Source organism: Mustela putorius, unplaced genomic scaffold (assembly GCF_011764305.1).
Source record: "Mustela putorius furo isolate JIRA1106 unplaced genomic scaffold, ASM1176430v1.1 tig00000596_pilon_pilon_pilon, whole genome shotgun sequence".
In the NCBI taxonomy this organism is placed as follows: domain Eukaryota; kingdom Metazoa; phylum Chordata; class Mammalia; order Carnivora; family Mustelidae; genus Mustela; species Mustela putorius.
Window position 1 is genome coordinate 8,980,929 of NW_025421428.1, and position 14,341 is coordinate 8,995,269.

The 14,341-nt window shown below is 45.1% G+C and overlaps 1 protein-coding gene across 9 annotated transcripts in view; it reads left to right on the plus strand.

The window, feature by feature from the left end:
- The window catches only part of GARNL3 (GTPase activating Rap/RanGAP domain like 3), a 144,715-nt gene that overhangs the window by 63,523 nt on the left and 66,851 nt on the right, over positions 1-14,341 (plus strand). For all 9 annotated transcript variants that reach the window (XM_004757275.3, XM_004757276.3, XM_004757277.2 and 6 more), the window contains one exon: positions 13,895-13,994. In XM_004757275.3, coding sequence (XP_004757332.2) covers positions 13,895-13,994 — 100 coding nt within the window. The remainder of the gene's footprint in view (positions 1-13,894; positions 13,995-14,341) is intronic.

Consider the following 14,341-nt stretch of genomic DNA (forward strand, 5'->3'; position numbering starts at 1 on the left):
ATTTGGAAGTCATTTCTCATCTTCAGCTTTGGCCTTCACTTCCCATACCAGAGACATGGGACCTTCGCCATTGCTCTGTGAGGTGCAAGGAGGCCATCCTATCTGGACTCCTGAAGAGGTGCCATGTACTTCTCATCCACAGTGATGTCAACTGAGCCACACAGAAGAAGGATGTCCCTGGGGAATTTGCTTCTGAATCTTGGAAACAGCCCTCCCCAAATGGCCCAGCTCCTGAAATGAGATGGTCTTAGCACCACAGACTTGGGCAGCCCGCTGTGTGCCAGGAGCTAAGCCAGGAGCAGAAACACTGAGGCCTCATTTTCCAGTGCTCAGAAAGCTAGTAGCCACTGTGCTGAGTTTTTACTTTGAGAACCTTAAGTGCCAGGGGCCCCAGAGGTTGCCCTGCCTCCAGACATCTTTGTGCTCCCCAAATTTTTGTAAACCTTTAGCCCAGCCTGAACCAAGCAAAGTGTGCTAGACTTCCCCCAACGCTATATAAGCAAAGCTCTGCCCCCTGCTGGAACCTGCGTCAGGAGGAGAGCCACCCATCCTAAGAAAGACCTAAATGTGGTCCTAGGATCCCCGAACTCTCCTCACCCAGCTGTGTCCCCTGGCCCTGCCCCATCCCAAAGGACGTGTTCTGGACCCGGTCAGGGATTAGAACTCGCCTCTGGACGATCATGGGCAGGCGTGGCTCTAGAGTCAGACCACCTGGGTTCAGATGGTGAGTCCACAACTCACCAGCACGGTGACCATGGGCAGTTCACTTAGCATCTCTGAAACCATTTGGTGGAGTTATTGATTTCACAAATCACTGTGGTCTGTTGTGTCCAAAACCCAGTCCTGTCTCAGATTGCCTCTCTGCGAAAGATGATACCAAGGCTCAAACGCTGTTTTCAATTTTGTTTCTATTAGAGCCACCAAGCGGGTGTGCTTGGCTGGAGCACGGTGGCTCTGTTTTATATTAATGGTCTTCCACTAAAAGCCTGCGGCCAGTGTTAATGTACACCCTGATAAAAGACCCAAGTGCGCGTGAGACTCAGAGGGAAACCAACCCAGCTTGCTCGGAGTCCGTTAAAGCCATCCGTGCACGAGAAGGCACCGGATTTGTAGCTGCTTAAAATTTTCAGGCGCATGAAGAGACAGATTGCAAAGTAATTTCATTACTGGGTTATTTCTCCTTTTGTTATTGCATTTTAACTGTTCTTTATACAGTACGGATCCTAGACCCTCATCAGATCCATGATTTGCAAAAATTCTCCCCCATTCTGCAGATTGCTTTTTCACTTCCTTGATTGTGTCCTTTGAAGCACAGACATTTTTAAATATAATGATGTCTCATCTACCTCGCTTTTCTTTTTTCTGCTCATGCTTTTCATGTCATTTCTGAGAAGCATTGCCTAGTTCAAGGTGGCTCAGTCACTTCTTACACTTACTGTTCCAGGGAAGACAGTGTCGGATTTGCCTCGTTTTCTTTCGATACAGTCAGGATAATGGTGTTACCATCTGTGGCAGATCATTTCCCTGTGTGACGTTGCGGGGGCTCTCTGCCATGTGATTTCACCTACTGTGTGCCCCTCTGTGCGTGGCCACAGAACAGTTGCTGGTATTGTTCTTGAAAATGAATTTTTAGGATTACTAGGAGGCCCAGGTTGAGTCTCCTTTTGGTAGGGCATTCTAGATCATGAGTTAAAATAAATGCCTATTGGGTCTTTTTCTCAGTTCCTGACACAGAGCGGCCCAAACCTGTGAATTTCCCAAGTGCAGAGAGTGAGCAGTGTGTCTTTTGTCATGTTAATGAAGTGGCTTTTGGGAAACCCCTCAGGATGGCGGCTGGTCACCAGAGAAACCTCCCATACAGTTATAGGGTTTGAACTTCCTTTTCCACCCCTGACCTCCAACCCTGGGGAAAAGAGAAGGGCCGAAGATTGAGTTCAGTTGTCAGTGGCCAATGAGTTAATAAAACACAATTTCATTGATGATTTAATCAATCAAAGCCTCCATAAAAACCCACAGGATGGGGGATCAGAGAGCTTCTGGTTTGGGGAACACGGGGAGATTTGGGGAGCTCCACACCCTTCCCCATGCTTTGCCCTGTGCCTCCTTAACAGAGTTATATCCTTTTATAATGAATCTAGTTAGTAGTTAATCCAGTAATCTAGTTAGTAAAATGTTCCTCTTGAGTCCTGTAAGATACTCTAGCGAATTAATTGAACCCAAGGAGAGGGTCATTGGATCCTCCTATCTATAGCTGGTTGGTCAGAAGCACAGGTGGGATGAGCCCTTCACCTGCGGGACCGAGGCTGTCTTCAGGTAGATGGTGTCAGAACGGATTTGAATTTCAGAACCCCCAGCTGCTGTCAGAGAAGTGCTTGTTGATGTGGGGAGAAAACACATATTGGAATTGATGTCAGAATCAGAGGGGCTTGCACATTCTCTTGCCAGACACAGTAAACTAAATTCCCAGCGTGAGACTTTCCAAACCTCCCTGGTGCTGCAGAACAGAGTTGCGGGTTTATGTGAAGGCTGGTTTGCGGGCACACCACCTCAGAGACACTCCCCGCTCAGCTCTCCTGGGCACTGACAACCTTCCCTGTAGCCTCTGAGGTCCAGGGGGTCTCTTCGGGTTCCCTTTTCCTTGAATGTGTTTCCTTGAACGTGGGGCCCCTTTGGAGCTACAGCATAATGGGGTGGGGGGTGTCTCCTATTACACTGACCTGCTTCAGCGGGTCTGGGGCTTTGTTGTTTTGCCCTCTGGCCCCAGGAAACCACCAAAACTCAAGTTTAGTTTCACCCAGACTGACAGATATCCTCAAGCTGAAAAAGGTGGCCATGGTCCCCCCTACCCCTCTGGGTTCCCACTTGGCTCTGTTTGGGCTGCCATTTCTGGACTATCTCGTGAGCACAGCAAGGGCTTTTAAGGAGATGATTTGAATATTTTTTGAGCAGTTTGAGTTTTTGCCACAGGAAGGTTAGTTGAATAATCTAGCCCACCATTACCAAACACAAAAGTTGTCTCAGGAGTGTCTTTTCCCATAATGCGTCATGTCATTCATTCAGCTCTCATTCGTCGGATCCTTCCTTGGTGCCAAGTAGTCTGTGCACTGGTGATGTAGGGGGTGGGTAGGCTTGCTGAGCTTCCCGCCTGGTGCCCTCGCAGACCGGCGGGCGGAGGAGTCAATGAACAGGTGCACAATACCCTAGGCAGAAAGGAAGTGTTGGCAAGCACTATGGGGAAACCAGATTGGGGTGTGGCACCAAGCGAGAGGGAGAGCCCCACTTCGCTGAGATGGTCAAACAGGGCCTCCCCAGGGATGACACAGTGAGCCCGAGGCCTCTCAGCTGTGCTTCTCAGACCACCAGGGGTAAAGGACCCACTTTTTAATTTCTGATCTGTTGCAGAACTCAGTGTGGTCCTACTGTGCGTCCCCAGCCCACAGCATCCCCTTCACGGAATGCCCCCCCAAACTGAGAAACACCCCGATAGGTCTGGACTCTGTTTAAAGAAATGAACCCCCTGAGCATGACTTCGGTCACACGGTCATGTCAAAATGCTTGTAAAGCGTCCTCAATGCTTCTCCGTTGTTGTCCATGTCATCACTGAGCGGGAAGAAGCCTGTAGACGAGCGCCCGTCCGTCCGCTTCTCACTGCCTCGGAGGTCATCTAGGCCAGTCCCCCACCCAAGGCAAGCGCCCCTACACCAGCTTCGCTCCAGTCAGCTCATAGGTCCCTGCTCGAATGTTTCTGCAGGAATGGAGAAGGGGCTCCCTCCTTGATAGCTCGCTTTCCTCCAGACAGTGGCCAAGTGTCCTACGATTCAGTTAGGACATAACTGCCCGAGTTAGCCCCGTAAGACGGCCCTTATTTCAGACACCAGTTGCAAGTATCAGGTTGCCAGGTCACCCACACTTCTGTCCCACTTGGTTGTAAAGTCAGGCGTTCCCACAGCAACCCCCCACCCCAGGTTTAATAATTGGCTAAAATGACTCATAGAATTTAGGAAAGCCCTTCACTTGCTCTCCCGTTTACTACAAAGGATACAACTCAGGATCAGCCAGACAGGAGAGATGCCCAGAGCAAGGTTTTGGGGGGCGAGGGCAGGCACGGAGCTCCCACGCCCCCGCTGGGAGGACCACCCACCCGGCACCTTCTTGTGTTCACCAGCGGAGCAAATCATTGGCCATTAAGGATTGAATCGGTCTGCAGTCCCTCCTCTCCCACAGGGTTCACCGTGGGGCTGAAAGGTACAAGCTTCTGATCAAGGCTTGGGCTTCCTAGCAAGCGGCTCCTTCCTGAAGCTCTTTAGAGACCCAGCAAGGGCCCCTCGTTAGAACAAAAGGCACTCCTGTCACCTTCATCACTCAGGACATCCCCAGGGTTCTTTTTGTTGGGCAGAATTCATCTGTTTCTATTTTCCACTCAGAGTTGCTACTTACATTTTCTGTAAGTCTTCGCCCTCCTCGCCATGGTGGGCCTCCAGCGTTCCAGGACATGTGCTGCTTTCCTCCTAAGATGTGGACTCTGCTCCACTCATCATCGTCCTCACTGTGCTCCTGGGCCACGTGGGAGGTTGTTGATGTTAAGCTGAAGTGGTCAGAACTAAATTCGGGGCTCCAGGTACATCCCACACAGGGACAAGGGGGAGTAGGCTCGTCCCTTTCCTTGCCAGGCACACTCTCTTTTTACAAAGCCAGTGATTCATTACAGACCTTCCATAAAGCTGCCCCTTGCCCCAGTCTTCTTCACAATGTAGTGGAGACAATTTTGGAGTCAAGCAAACGTGGGTTCGGGCTTCACTCTATCACTTACCAGATTATGACTCAACTTCTTGGAGCCTTAGTCTCCAGACAGGTGAAATGGGTGCGGATTCCTGCTTTGTAGCACCTGGCCTTCTCCTTCCTGTACTTACGCACTTAGAATTCATCCCCAAATGGAGGATTTTCTGTTGTCCATACTAAATTTAATCTCATCAGTGTGTCCCTGATTGCTAATTGTCAAGAGGTTTTTTTTTTTTTGACATCTTGATTCTGTCACCTGTCCTATTAGCTAACCCACTGAGAAGCTTTACATTACCTTCCACTGTGCTTCTCCTGCCATCTGTGTGCTCACTCAGATTATTAATTAAAATGAGTGTGACCCCCGGGTGGATCACTGGAGACCTCCCTTACAGCTCACTTGTATGTACCAATTAGTATATTGTGAAGCAGAGGGACAATCTTTCAGCTTTTTATAAATCAATCTTCCTTGGTGTGGGAGGATTCTCTTATACACTGTTGGGGGATATGCAAACGAGACAATCTTTTGGAAGGGCAATTAGCAATAATTAAAAATGCACACACCATTTGGCCAGTAGTTCTATTGCTAGAATGTGTATTGTAACGTTATTTTAAATAGGGAAAAAAAAAAAACCCCACCTGGAAGCAACTTTGATTTCTATCAGTAAAGGAGTAATTACATAAATTATGATACATTTATACAATAAAATGCTTAGTAGCTATTAGAAAGAATGAGGCAGTAGTATATGTAATACCACAGAGAAATGTTTAGGGTCCAGTTAGACCGAAAAGCAAGTTCCAGAATGATTAGGATATATCATGCTTTTCCTTAACAGACAAAAAGGTAAATAAGTTTGTCAGTATGCAAGAAAGTTTCCAAAAGAATAGATAAGAATTAAGCAGTAATTGCTTCTAGAGAATGGAAATGGCAAGTCAGGAAAGACGTCAGAGGACCTTGACTTGCCACAGCAGGTCCTTCTATGCCATTTACAGATGTTACATATCTCTACACAACTGTAGTATTTAATTTTTCTAAAAACCTGCATCGTCACTAAAAAGAACAAGGTAAATCTAAATGTACTGACCTAGAAATATTTCCAAGATAATTTCTGTTTTTAAAAATTGTATTTATTTAATCTCTACATCCACCATGGGGTTCGAACTCATGACCCTGAGATCAAGAGCTGTGTGTTCTTCTGACTGAGCCAGCCAGGCACCCCCTAAGATATTTTCTTTAGTGGAAAAAATCGGGTTTCAGTGTAATAGCTCCACTAGCCTCCCATTTATGAAAATAAATTCTATGTGTATACACATATGTGTTTGTTACAAATTTATCTGTATATGTGGACATGGATGTGAACTTAATGTTGTATGCACAAATGTAGACAGCAAACACACCTTTGTAAATGCATACAAAGGTCTGAGACAAACCACACCAACCTGGTAGAATGGTTATCAAAGGCAAAGGATGTGGACAGGGACATGGAGGACCGAAAGAGACAGATTTTACTTTGTGTGTGGTTTCACTTTTTCAACCAGCTTATATTTATTTGCATTTGCAATTCAGAAGTCTTTAGTGCGTTTTTTTTAAATCCATCTTCTTTATTGCCAGCATTCTCTCAGCAATTTAAACCTAGAAACTGAAGTAAAGTCTGTTAAAATGCATTCTCTCATTAATTGGGCTCACTCTGGAACAGACTCTCAGAACTCCCAGGTATTATATAAAACAAGGGATCTCATCTGCAGTTCAAGTTCATGGTGCAGATTCCCTGCTTCAAGTCCAACACTAGCAAACATTCAGATAAAATGAGGGTGTTATATGTAGATTTTGATTACATTCTCAAAATATCCTGGCCAGATTCGTTCAGTCCTCCCCTTCACATCCCACGAGTATAAATGGAGTAACAAGATAAAATAAGATCAGATAAGATAGGATAAAATAAAATAAAATAAGATAAAATAAAATAAAAAGACAGTGGCTCAGTCGGTTAAGCGTCCCACTCTTGGCTTGGGCTCAGGTCATGATCTCAGGCTTCATGCTTAGCAGGAAGTCTGTTTCTCCCTCTGCTCCTCCCCATGCTCACTCTCCCTCTCAAATAAATCTTTTTTTAAATAACATTTTATTCATTTATTTGTCGGAGAGAAAGAAAGTACACAAGCAGGGGGAGCAGCAGGCAGTGGGAGAAGCAGGCTCCCTGCTGAGCAAGGAGCCCCATGTGGGACTCAATCCCAGGACTCTGGGATCCTGACCTGACCTGAAGGCAGATGCTTAACCGACTTAGCCACTCAGGCACCCCTCAAATAAATAAAATCTTAAAAAAAAAAAAAAAAAAAAAAAAAGACAATGAAGGCAACAAGGAGCTTTTGTGGGCTTTGGAATTTGATATCGGAATGATTCAGGATTTCTTGGTCTCAGGCCTCATTTAACGCTGTGGCATGTTCAGGCATATCTGCAGCATGGAAAAATTTGAGTTTATTACTCTTTTTTTTTTTTTTTTTTTTTTTTTTTTTAAAGATTTTATTTATTTATCAGAGAGAGAGCGGGGAGAGAGCAAGCACAGGCAGACAGAATGGCAGGCAGAGGCAGAGGGAGAAGCAGACTCCCTGCCGAGCAAGGAGCCCGATATGGGACTCGATCCCAGGAGGCCGGGATCATGACCTGAGCCGAAGGCAGCTGCTCAACCAACTGAGCCACCCAGGCGTCCCGAGTTTATTACTCTTGATAATATCTTTTAGCAAATGATTATCTAAAAGGGCATAAAACACCTATGAGCATTTGCAGCCTTAATGTTTAGTTGTTTGGCAGATGTGTCCATCAGGGTATTTCCTCCAAACTTGCTTGTTGATGTCAAATAAAGTGTTCCTGGTGTTATTGTCACCTTAAATGTTCTAGACAAAGTTTTTATATCCCTGAAACTCTCTGTAAAATAAATCTTACTTAAGAGACTTAAGGTTGGGGGCGCCTGGGTGGCTCAGTGGGTTAAAGCCTCTGCCTTCAGCTCAGGTCACGATCCCAGGGTCCTGGGATGGAGGCCCGCATCGGGCTCTCTGCTCAGCGGGGAGCCTGCCTCTCTGCCTACTTGTGATCTCTGTCTGCCAAATAAATAAATTAAAAATCTTTAAAAAAAAAAAAAAAAGACTTAAGGTTGGGGCGCCTGGGTGGCTCAGTCGGTTGAGCGACTGCCTTCGGCTCAGGTCATGATCCCAGGGTCTTAGGATCGAGGCCTGCATCGGGCTCCCTGCTCAGTGGGGAGCCTGCTTCTCCCTCTCCCCCTTCTGCTCCCCCTGCTTGTACTCTCCCTCTCTGTCAAATAAATAAATAAAATCTTAAAAAAAAAAAAAGACTTAAGGTTTATTCAAAAATTAATGCCACAGTTAGGCACTACTATGCCCACTCCAGAACCACCTAAAGGAAAATGCCTGAAACACTAAGAGCTGGTCAGAGGACAGGAAACCACTAGAACTCTGTATATCTTGCTAATAGTGTAAGCTGGTGCATCCTCTTTGGAAGTTTAGCAGAATCTAATAGAACTGAAGTCTGCCTCCTCTGGTCCCAGGCAGTAGCAATGAGTGCTTATGGCCACCAAAAGACAGATACAAAACTGTTCACGTGACTTTATTCTTAACGACCCCAAACTGGAGACAGCCCATATGTCCAGCAGCCAGAGGATGCATACATACACTGGGGAGTAGCCACATGGCAGTGGGAGAGAGTGAGCTTGTTACATCCCCAACATGGATGAACGTCACAGACCTGGTGCCAAAGGGCAGACCAGACTCCGCAAATACACACACTAGGATTTCATTTCTTCAAAGTTCAAGAGCAAGTAAAATGAATTGTGGTGATAGAAGTCAGGGCAATGGTTACTTTTCACAGTATGACTGGGTACCTTCAGGGCATTGAAGATATTTTCTATCTTGATCCAGGGAGTGGTTCCACGGGTGTCTACATATTTTAAAAATCATTTACTATTCACTCAAGATTTGGGGCCTTTTCTGTCTGCTTCTGGTACTTACCATCAGAAACCAGAGATCATCTTTGGAGTCGCTCTGGGCCTGTGCGGTCTTGGGCAGAGGGTACTTTTGTTGTTTCTTTGCTTTAGTCTCCTTTCCTTGTCAGCTCCTGCGTATGTTTGTGTCTTTACACCTCATCGTATGTGATTTTAACAAGGGACATGAAGTGTCTCACTCTGCGAGACTAACAACTTTTTTGGTGTTGGGGTCCCCCCCCCATTTTAATTAAGGATTCAGTGAAGACAAAAATTATGTAGTTAGGTTTTTGATCATTTAAAAAAACACAAACACCTCATAATTGACACTTTGTACTTGATAGAGATTTGGGGCATGCCACCGGCCAGAGTCCCGTCTGTGACTCTGAGACGCTCCTCCCATGTTACTCCGTCCTGCGGTTGCTAGTGTCCAGACCTCTGGGAGGGGAGAAAGCAGATCCGGTGCTTCAGAAGATCTAGAGTGTGGGGGCCAGTTTTTACATCCTTTGACCCCCTTGGCAATCTCTGAAGCCTGTAGACCCCTTCTCAGAATGTTTTTGAACGCGTAAAACAATACACGGATTACAAAGGAAAACAGTAAATTGAAATATATTGGAGGGGTGGCTCAGCTAGTTAAAGCATCTGACTCTTGATTTCAGCTCAGGTCATGATCTCAGGGTCATGAGATTGAGTCCTGCATCAGGTTCACGCTTGGCTGAGAGCCAGTTTAAGATTATCTCCCTCCCTCCCCGACCCCTGCATACTCTGTCTAAAAAACAGAAAAGAGGGGCGCCTGGGTGGCTCAGTGGGTTAAGCCGCTGCCTTCGGCTCGGGTCATGATCTCAGGGTCCTGGGATCGAGTCCCGCATCGGGCTCTCTGCTCAGCGGGGAGCCTGCTTCCCTCTCTCTCTCTCTGCCTGCTTCTCCATCTACTTGTGATTTCTCTCTGTCAAATAAATAAATAAAAAAAAATCTAAAAAAAAAAAAAACAGAAAAGAAATAGTTATCAGAGGCTTAACCCATTGAGCCACCCAGGTGCCCCAGATGGATTTTTTAAAAACCTGATTTATGATACAGTAATATATACCCTTTTTTATCAGTACATTAAATAACAAATCCAGCAGCAGGACTTACAACTATTACAGTTTTGAACCAGGAAGATTGTAAACAGTGTTTAAGATATCTGCAGCCACTGTAGTGAGTTCTGAAAATATCTCTGATTTGTGCATGTGCACATGCATGTGTGTGCGCACACGTGTGCACATGTGTACGTGCGTGTGACATGGTTATCAGGGCTGTTTGTTCTACTGTAGTTCTGTTTTGTTGCTGTTGTTGTTTTGACTGACATTTGTGGTTGAAAGAAACATTTTTTTAAAGATTTTATTTTTTTTTTAGATTTTTTTTATTAATTTGACAGAGACACAGTGAGAGAGGGAACACAAGCAGGGGGAGTGGGAGAGGGAGAAGCACGCTCTCCACGAACAGGAAGCCCAGTGCAGGGCTCGATCCCAGGAACCTGGGATCATGACCTGAGCCGAAGACAGACTGAGCTTAACACCTGAGTCACCCAGACGCCCTGAGAATTTTTTTTTTAAAAGATTTTATTTATTTGACAGACAGAGATCCAAGTAGGCAGAGAGGCAGGCAGAGAGAGAGGAGGAAGCAGGCTCCCCACTGAGCAGAGAACCCGATGCGGGGCTCGATCCCAGGATTCTGAGATCATGACCCAAGCTGAAGGCAGAGGCTGTAACCCACTGAGCCACCCAGGTGCCCCCTGAGATTTTATTTTTAAGTCATCTCTGCAACCAGCATAGGGCTCAAACTTACAACCATGAGATCAGGAGTCTCATGCTCTACTGACTGAGACAACAGGTGACCCAAGAAACACTACATTTTTGTTAGAAGTTAGGGAAATCAAGTTTTGTTTTTTTTTTCTTTACCCACATACATGCCCTCCCTGCCTTCTTTTAGAACCTCTGGCATAGAGGTGCCTGGGTGGCTCAGTCATTAATCGTCTGCCTTTGGCTCTGGTCCTGATCACAGGGTCCTGGGATTGAGCCCCACATCGGGCTCCCTGCTGAGCGGCAAGCCTGCTTCTCCCTCTCCCACTCCCCCTGCTTGTGTACTCTGTCTTGCTGTGTGTCTCTCTCTGTCAAATAAATAAAATCTTTTTTTTAAAAGATTTTATTTACCACCACCACCACCAACCACCACCCCACCACCCAACCCACCACCACCACTACCACCACCAATAAAGAAAAAATAAAAAGATTTTATCTATTTATTTGACAGACAGAGATCACAAGTAGGCAGAGAGGCAAGCAGAGGGAGAGGGGGAAGCAGGCTCCCCATGGAGCAGAGAGCCTGAGCGGACCCTGGGATCATCACCTGAGCCAAAGGCAGAGGCTTTAACCCACTGAGCCACCCAGGCGCCCCAAAAAATAAAATCTTTAAGAAAAAAAAAAAAAAAAAAAAAGAACGGCTGGCATAGAGCATTGCTTCTCAAAGTTTAGTCTTCCTAGTTACCTGGGATGCTTGTGAAACTACAGATTCTTGGGCCACGCCCACAGAGCTCCTTAGGAATCTGGAATGGTCCCAGGGTAATATTTTAACAAATCTAGAAGCCCAGAGCCAAGACCTGGTGCTGTGCCATCAAGTCTGGGAAGCTCCAGAGGCCCAAGTTCCTGGTTCCTTCAGAGTCTCCTCAAGGCTCTGCTGATGGTGTCTAGGGTCTCAGGCCTTGGGACAATGGCACCAACTGCAGTGCCATCTGGCTGGTGAAGGCCAGGTGCCTGAGCCGGACACCCCCTGTGTCTGGTCAGCTGATGCCTGAGCCTGGCTGGTGGGCCCCGAGGTCATGCCACAGCTGCACGTGGCCCCATGGCATAGGGGACTGTGGATGGACGTTGCCAGTGGTTTATGATTATAAAGTGAACACTGTTGACAATGAATCATCCAGAAATTCTACCAGAAGCAAAATCCAATTGTTATGTGCTCTTCTTGAGTCACACGAAAAGGTCAAAACCGAGAGGCAACATCTTGAACAGGGGATCAACATTAACATCCCCAGTGAGGAGCAGATAGAGGTCTTGAAGTACAATAAGCTGAGAAGGACAAGCCCCCCCCTTGTGTAGCCTTCTGACCGGGCACACGTGCCCTGCCCCTCATTGTGGGGCAACATCAGACAAACCTAGAAGAAGTCATGCTCGGTTTTAAAAAAGAAGAGGGGAGGAGCGTGCCATATTCTTTAAAAGCGTCAGTGTTGTAAAAGGCAGAGTCTGTGGAAATTTGCAGAAGCAGGGAATTTAGAGACCCGACAACCCCATCATCCTGCACCCAAGAGGGAAAATACTTTAAATGACGTTTTAAAGTCAATTCACAAGATTGGAATGCAGATGGTAGATTAGAGGTACCATATCCATGTTAAATTCGTAAAAGTTGGTAAAGCTATATTGTGGTTATGTAAGAAGATCTATTCTTGGGAAATACACACTGAGGCACTTAGGGATAAAGTGTTGTTATTTGTGCATCGTAGTCTTAAACGGTTCAGAAAAAATTATGTGTGTGTGTGTGTGTGTGAGCAAAGGAATAAATGGGGTAAAATGTTCGCAGTAGATAAATCTGTTAAAGTGTATACAGATGCTCTGTGCAGTCCCATTCCCACAACTTTTATGTAAGTTCAAAATTATTTCCAAATTAAAAAATATATATATATATGTACATAGACTCAGTAGCTGATTTTTTTAAAACTCAAAAAAAAAGCACAATACTAAGAAACGTTACCTACCTTTTTTACTCCTTGTGGAGTTTTTTAAAATTTTATTTTTATTTAAATTAAATTTTTAAAAAAGGAAAAAAAACAACCCTCCAGGATTGGCCCTGACTCAGTTCGAGCTCCACTGCTTAGGAGCTCAGCAACCTTAGGCAGCGTCGCTGAAGTGTCCGAGCCACACTTTCTTCATCTGAAAGTAGGGGATAAAATAAAATCTGTGTCACAAAGTTGGTGGAGATGCTATGGAGCTAATGCGTATAAAGTACCCTTAAAGCTCTCTCAATGAGTGTCAGTATTTCCGGAGCATGTAAAAGACAGAAAGCATCCTAATTCACTTTTTAAGTTATATAATTCTGGAAGCATAACAGCACTTTGTACAGAAAAGAGACCTACAAGCTCCATCTCACTAACAAATATGTTACATAATTCATATTTTTTAAAACTCCAGCAGTGTATCAAAAGAATACCATACACCATGACTTAGTCGGATATATTCCAGACATTTCAGAAACATTCAGCATCGGAAGAGCCAGTAGTATAATTCATTACATTAGTCTGATTTTTCCGCCATTTAACCTATTTTCTTAAGAGTTGCCAAAAAAACTTTTCAGTGCAATTTGGTATTGATTCCTGAGAATGGCCTCTCTGTAAGCTTGGAATGGAAGGAAACCCCCTTCGACATGATAAAGTGACCACAAATGTCTAGGAAATCACCAGAAGCATATTGGAATCAGAAAAGTACATTCCAGTCGTCTGCTGTATACACATGGCGCAAAGCAGAGGCCAATGGAGGTTCAGTATGATTGCATTTTGGTAAGAAAAATGAGAATGTCTGTCCATGTAAGAAAAGAAGGAGAGGAAGCCATACCAAATCATTTATGGTGACTATCTTTGGAGAGAAGATTAACATCATTCATTATGTTTACCCATAATTTCCCCCATTAACTGTGTGACCTCATGACACATTTTTACAATTCTACAACAAAAATATGAACTCGAGAGGCCGCAGAGATTTTATTCCAGGTGAAATGGGCCTGTCACAGGGGTACCAAACGGAAGGGCGTGCCTCTAGGGGGCACCAACTCCCAAATATTTGGAAGCTTTGGGCCAGAAAGGAAAGTTCAAGTTTACACTCAAGCTGGAAATAGCAGAGTCTCCTAGTTCCCTCCGTTCTTTCTGCTCTACCCAGAGGACCTTCCAAATGCTGCTGTGATGTGGCCGCGGGGACATGTGCTCCCAGCCCTGTTCGTACGCTTTTGACAATGACTTCTCTGGTTCTTAGTCCCCAGGTTCACTGCCCGCTTCTTGTTTACTTTCTGAATAAGCCTCTTAATGGAACAACTTTGTTCGATTACAGAATGCAACCGCCCTGCCCGGGACGTGGCGAAGAACAGACGTGCACTTAGAGAACCCAGAATACCACACCAGATGGTATTTCAAGTATTTTTTAGGACAAGGTAACTATGCCATTACGGTGGTTGGGAGGAAAGGATATTCAAAATGCAAATTAAATGTTGGTGTAATTTCTTTCTGGTGCCCCTAGAAGTGTGAAACTAACTGGTTTAGGGACATTAATATCAGGTTAATAGCTTTGTCAATGGAAAGATTCAATTCAGTGTCAGTCCTAGGATTTTTCGTATATATTCATATATGAAACTATAGATATATAGTTATATAGAGAAGCTACATGTAGATATAGAGATAGAGACAGATATGGGTTTTTTGGTCAGTTATTTTTGTCCCTTGGGAGTAAAGGGAGCTCTGATCATCTAAATAGTTTTTGGAGACCTAAGAAGAATTTGCA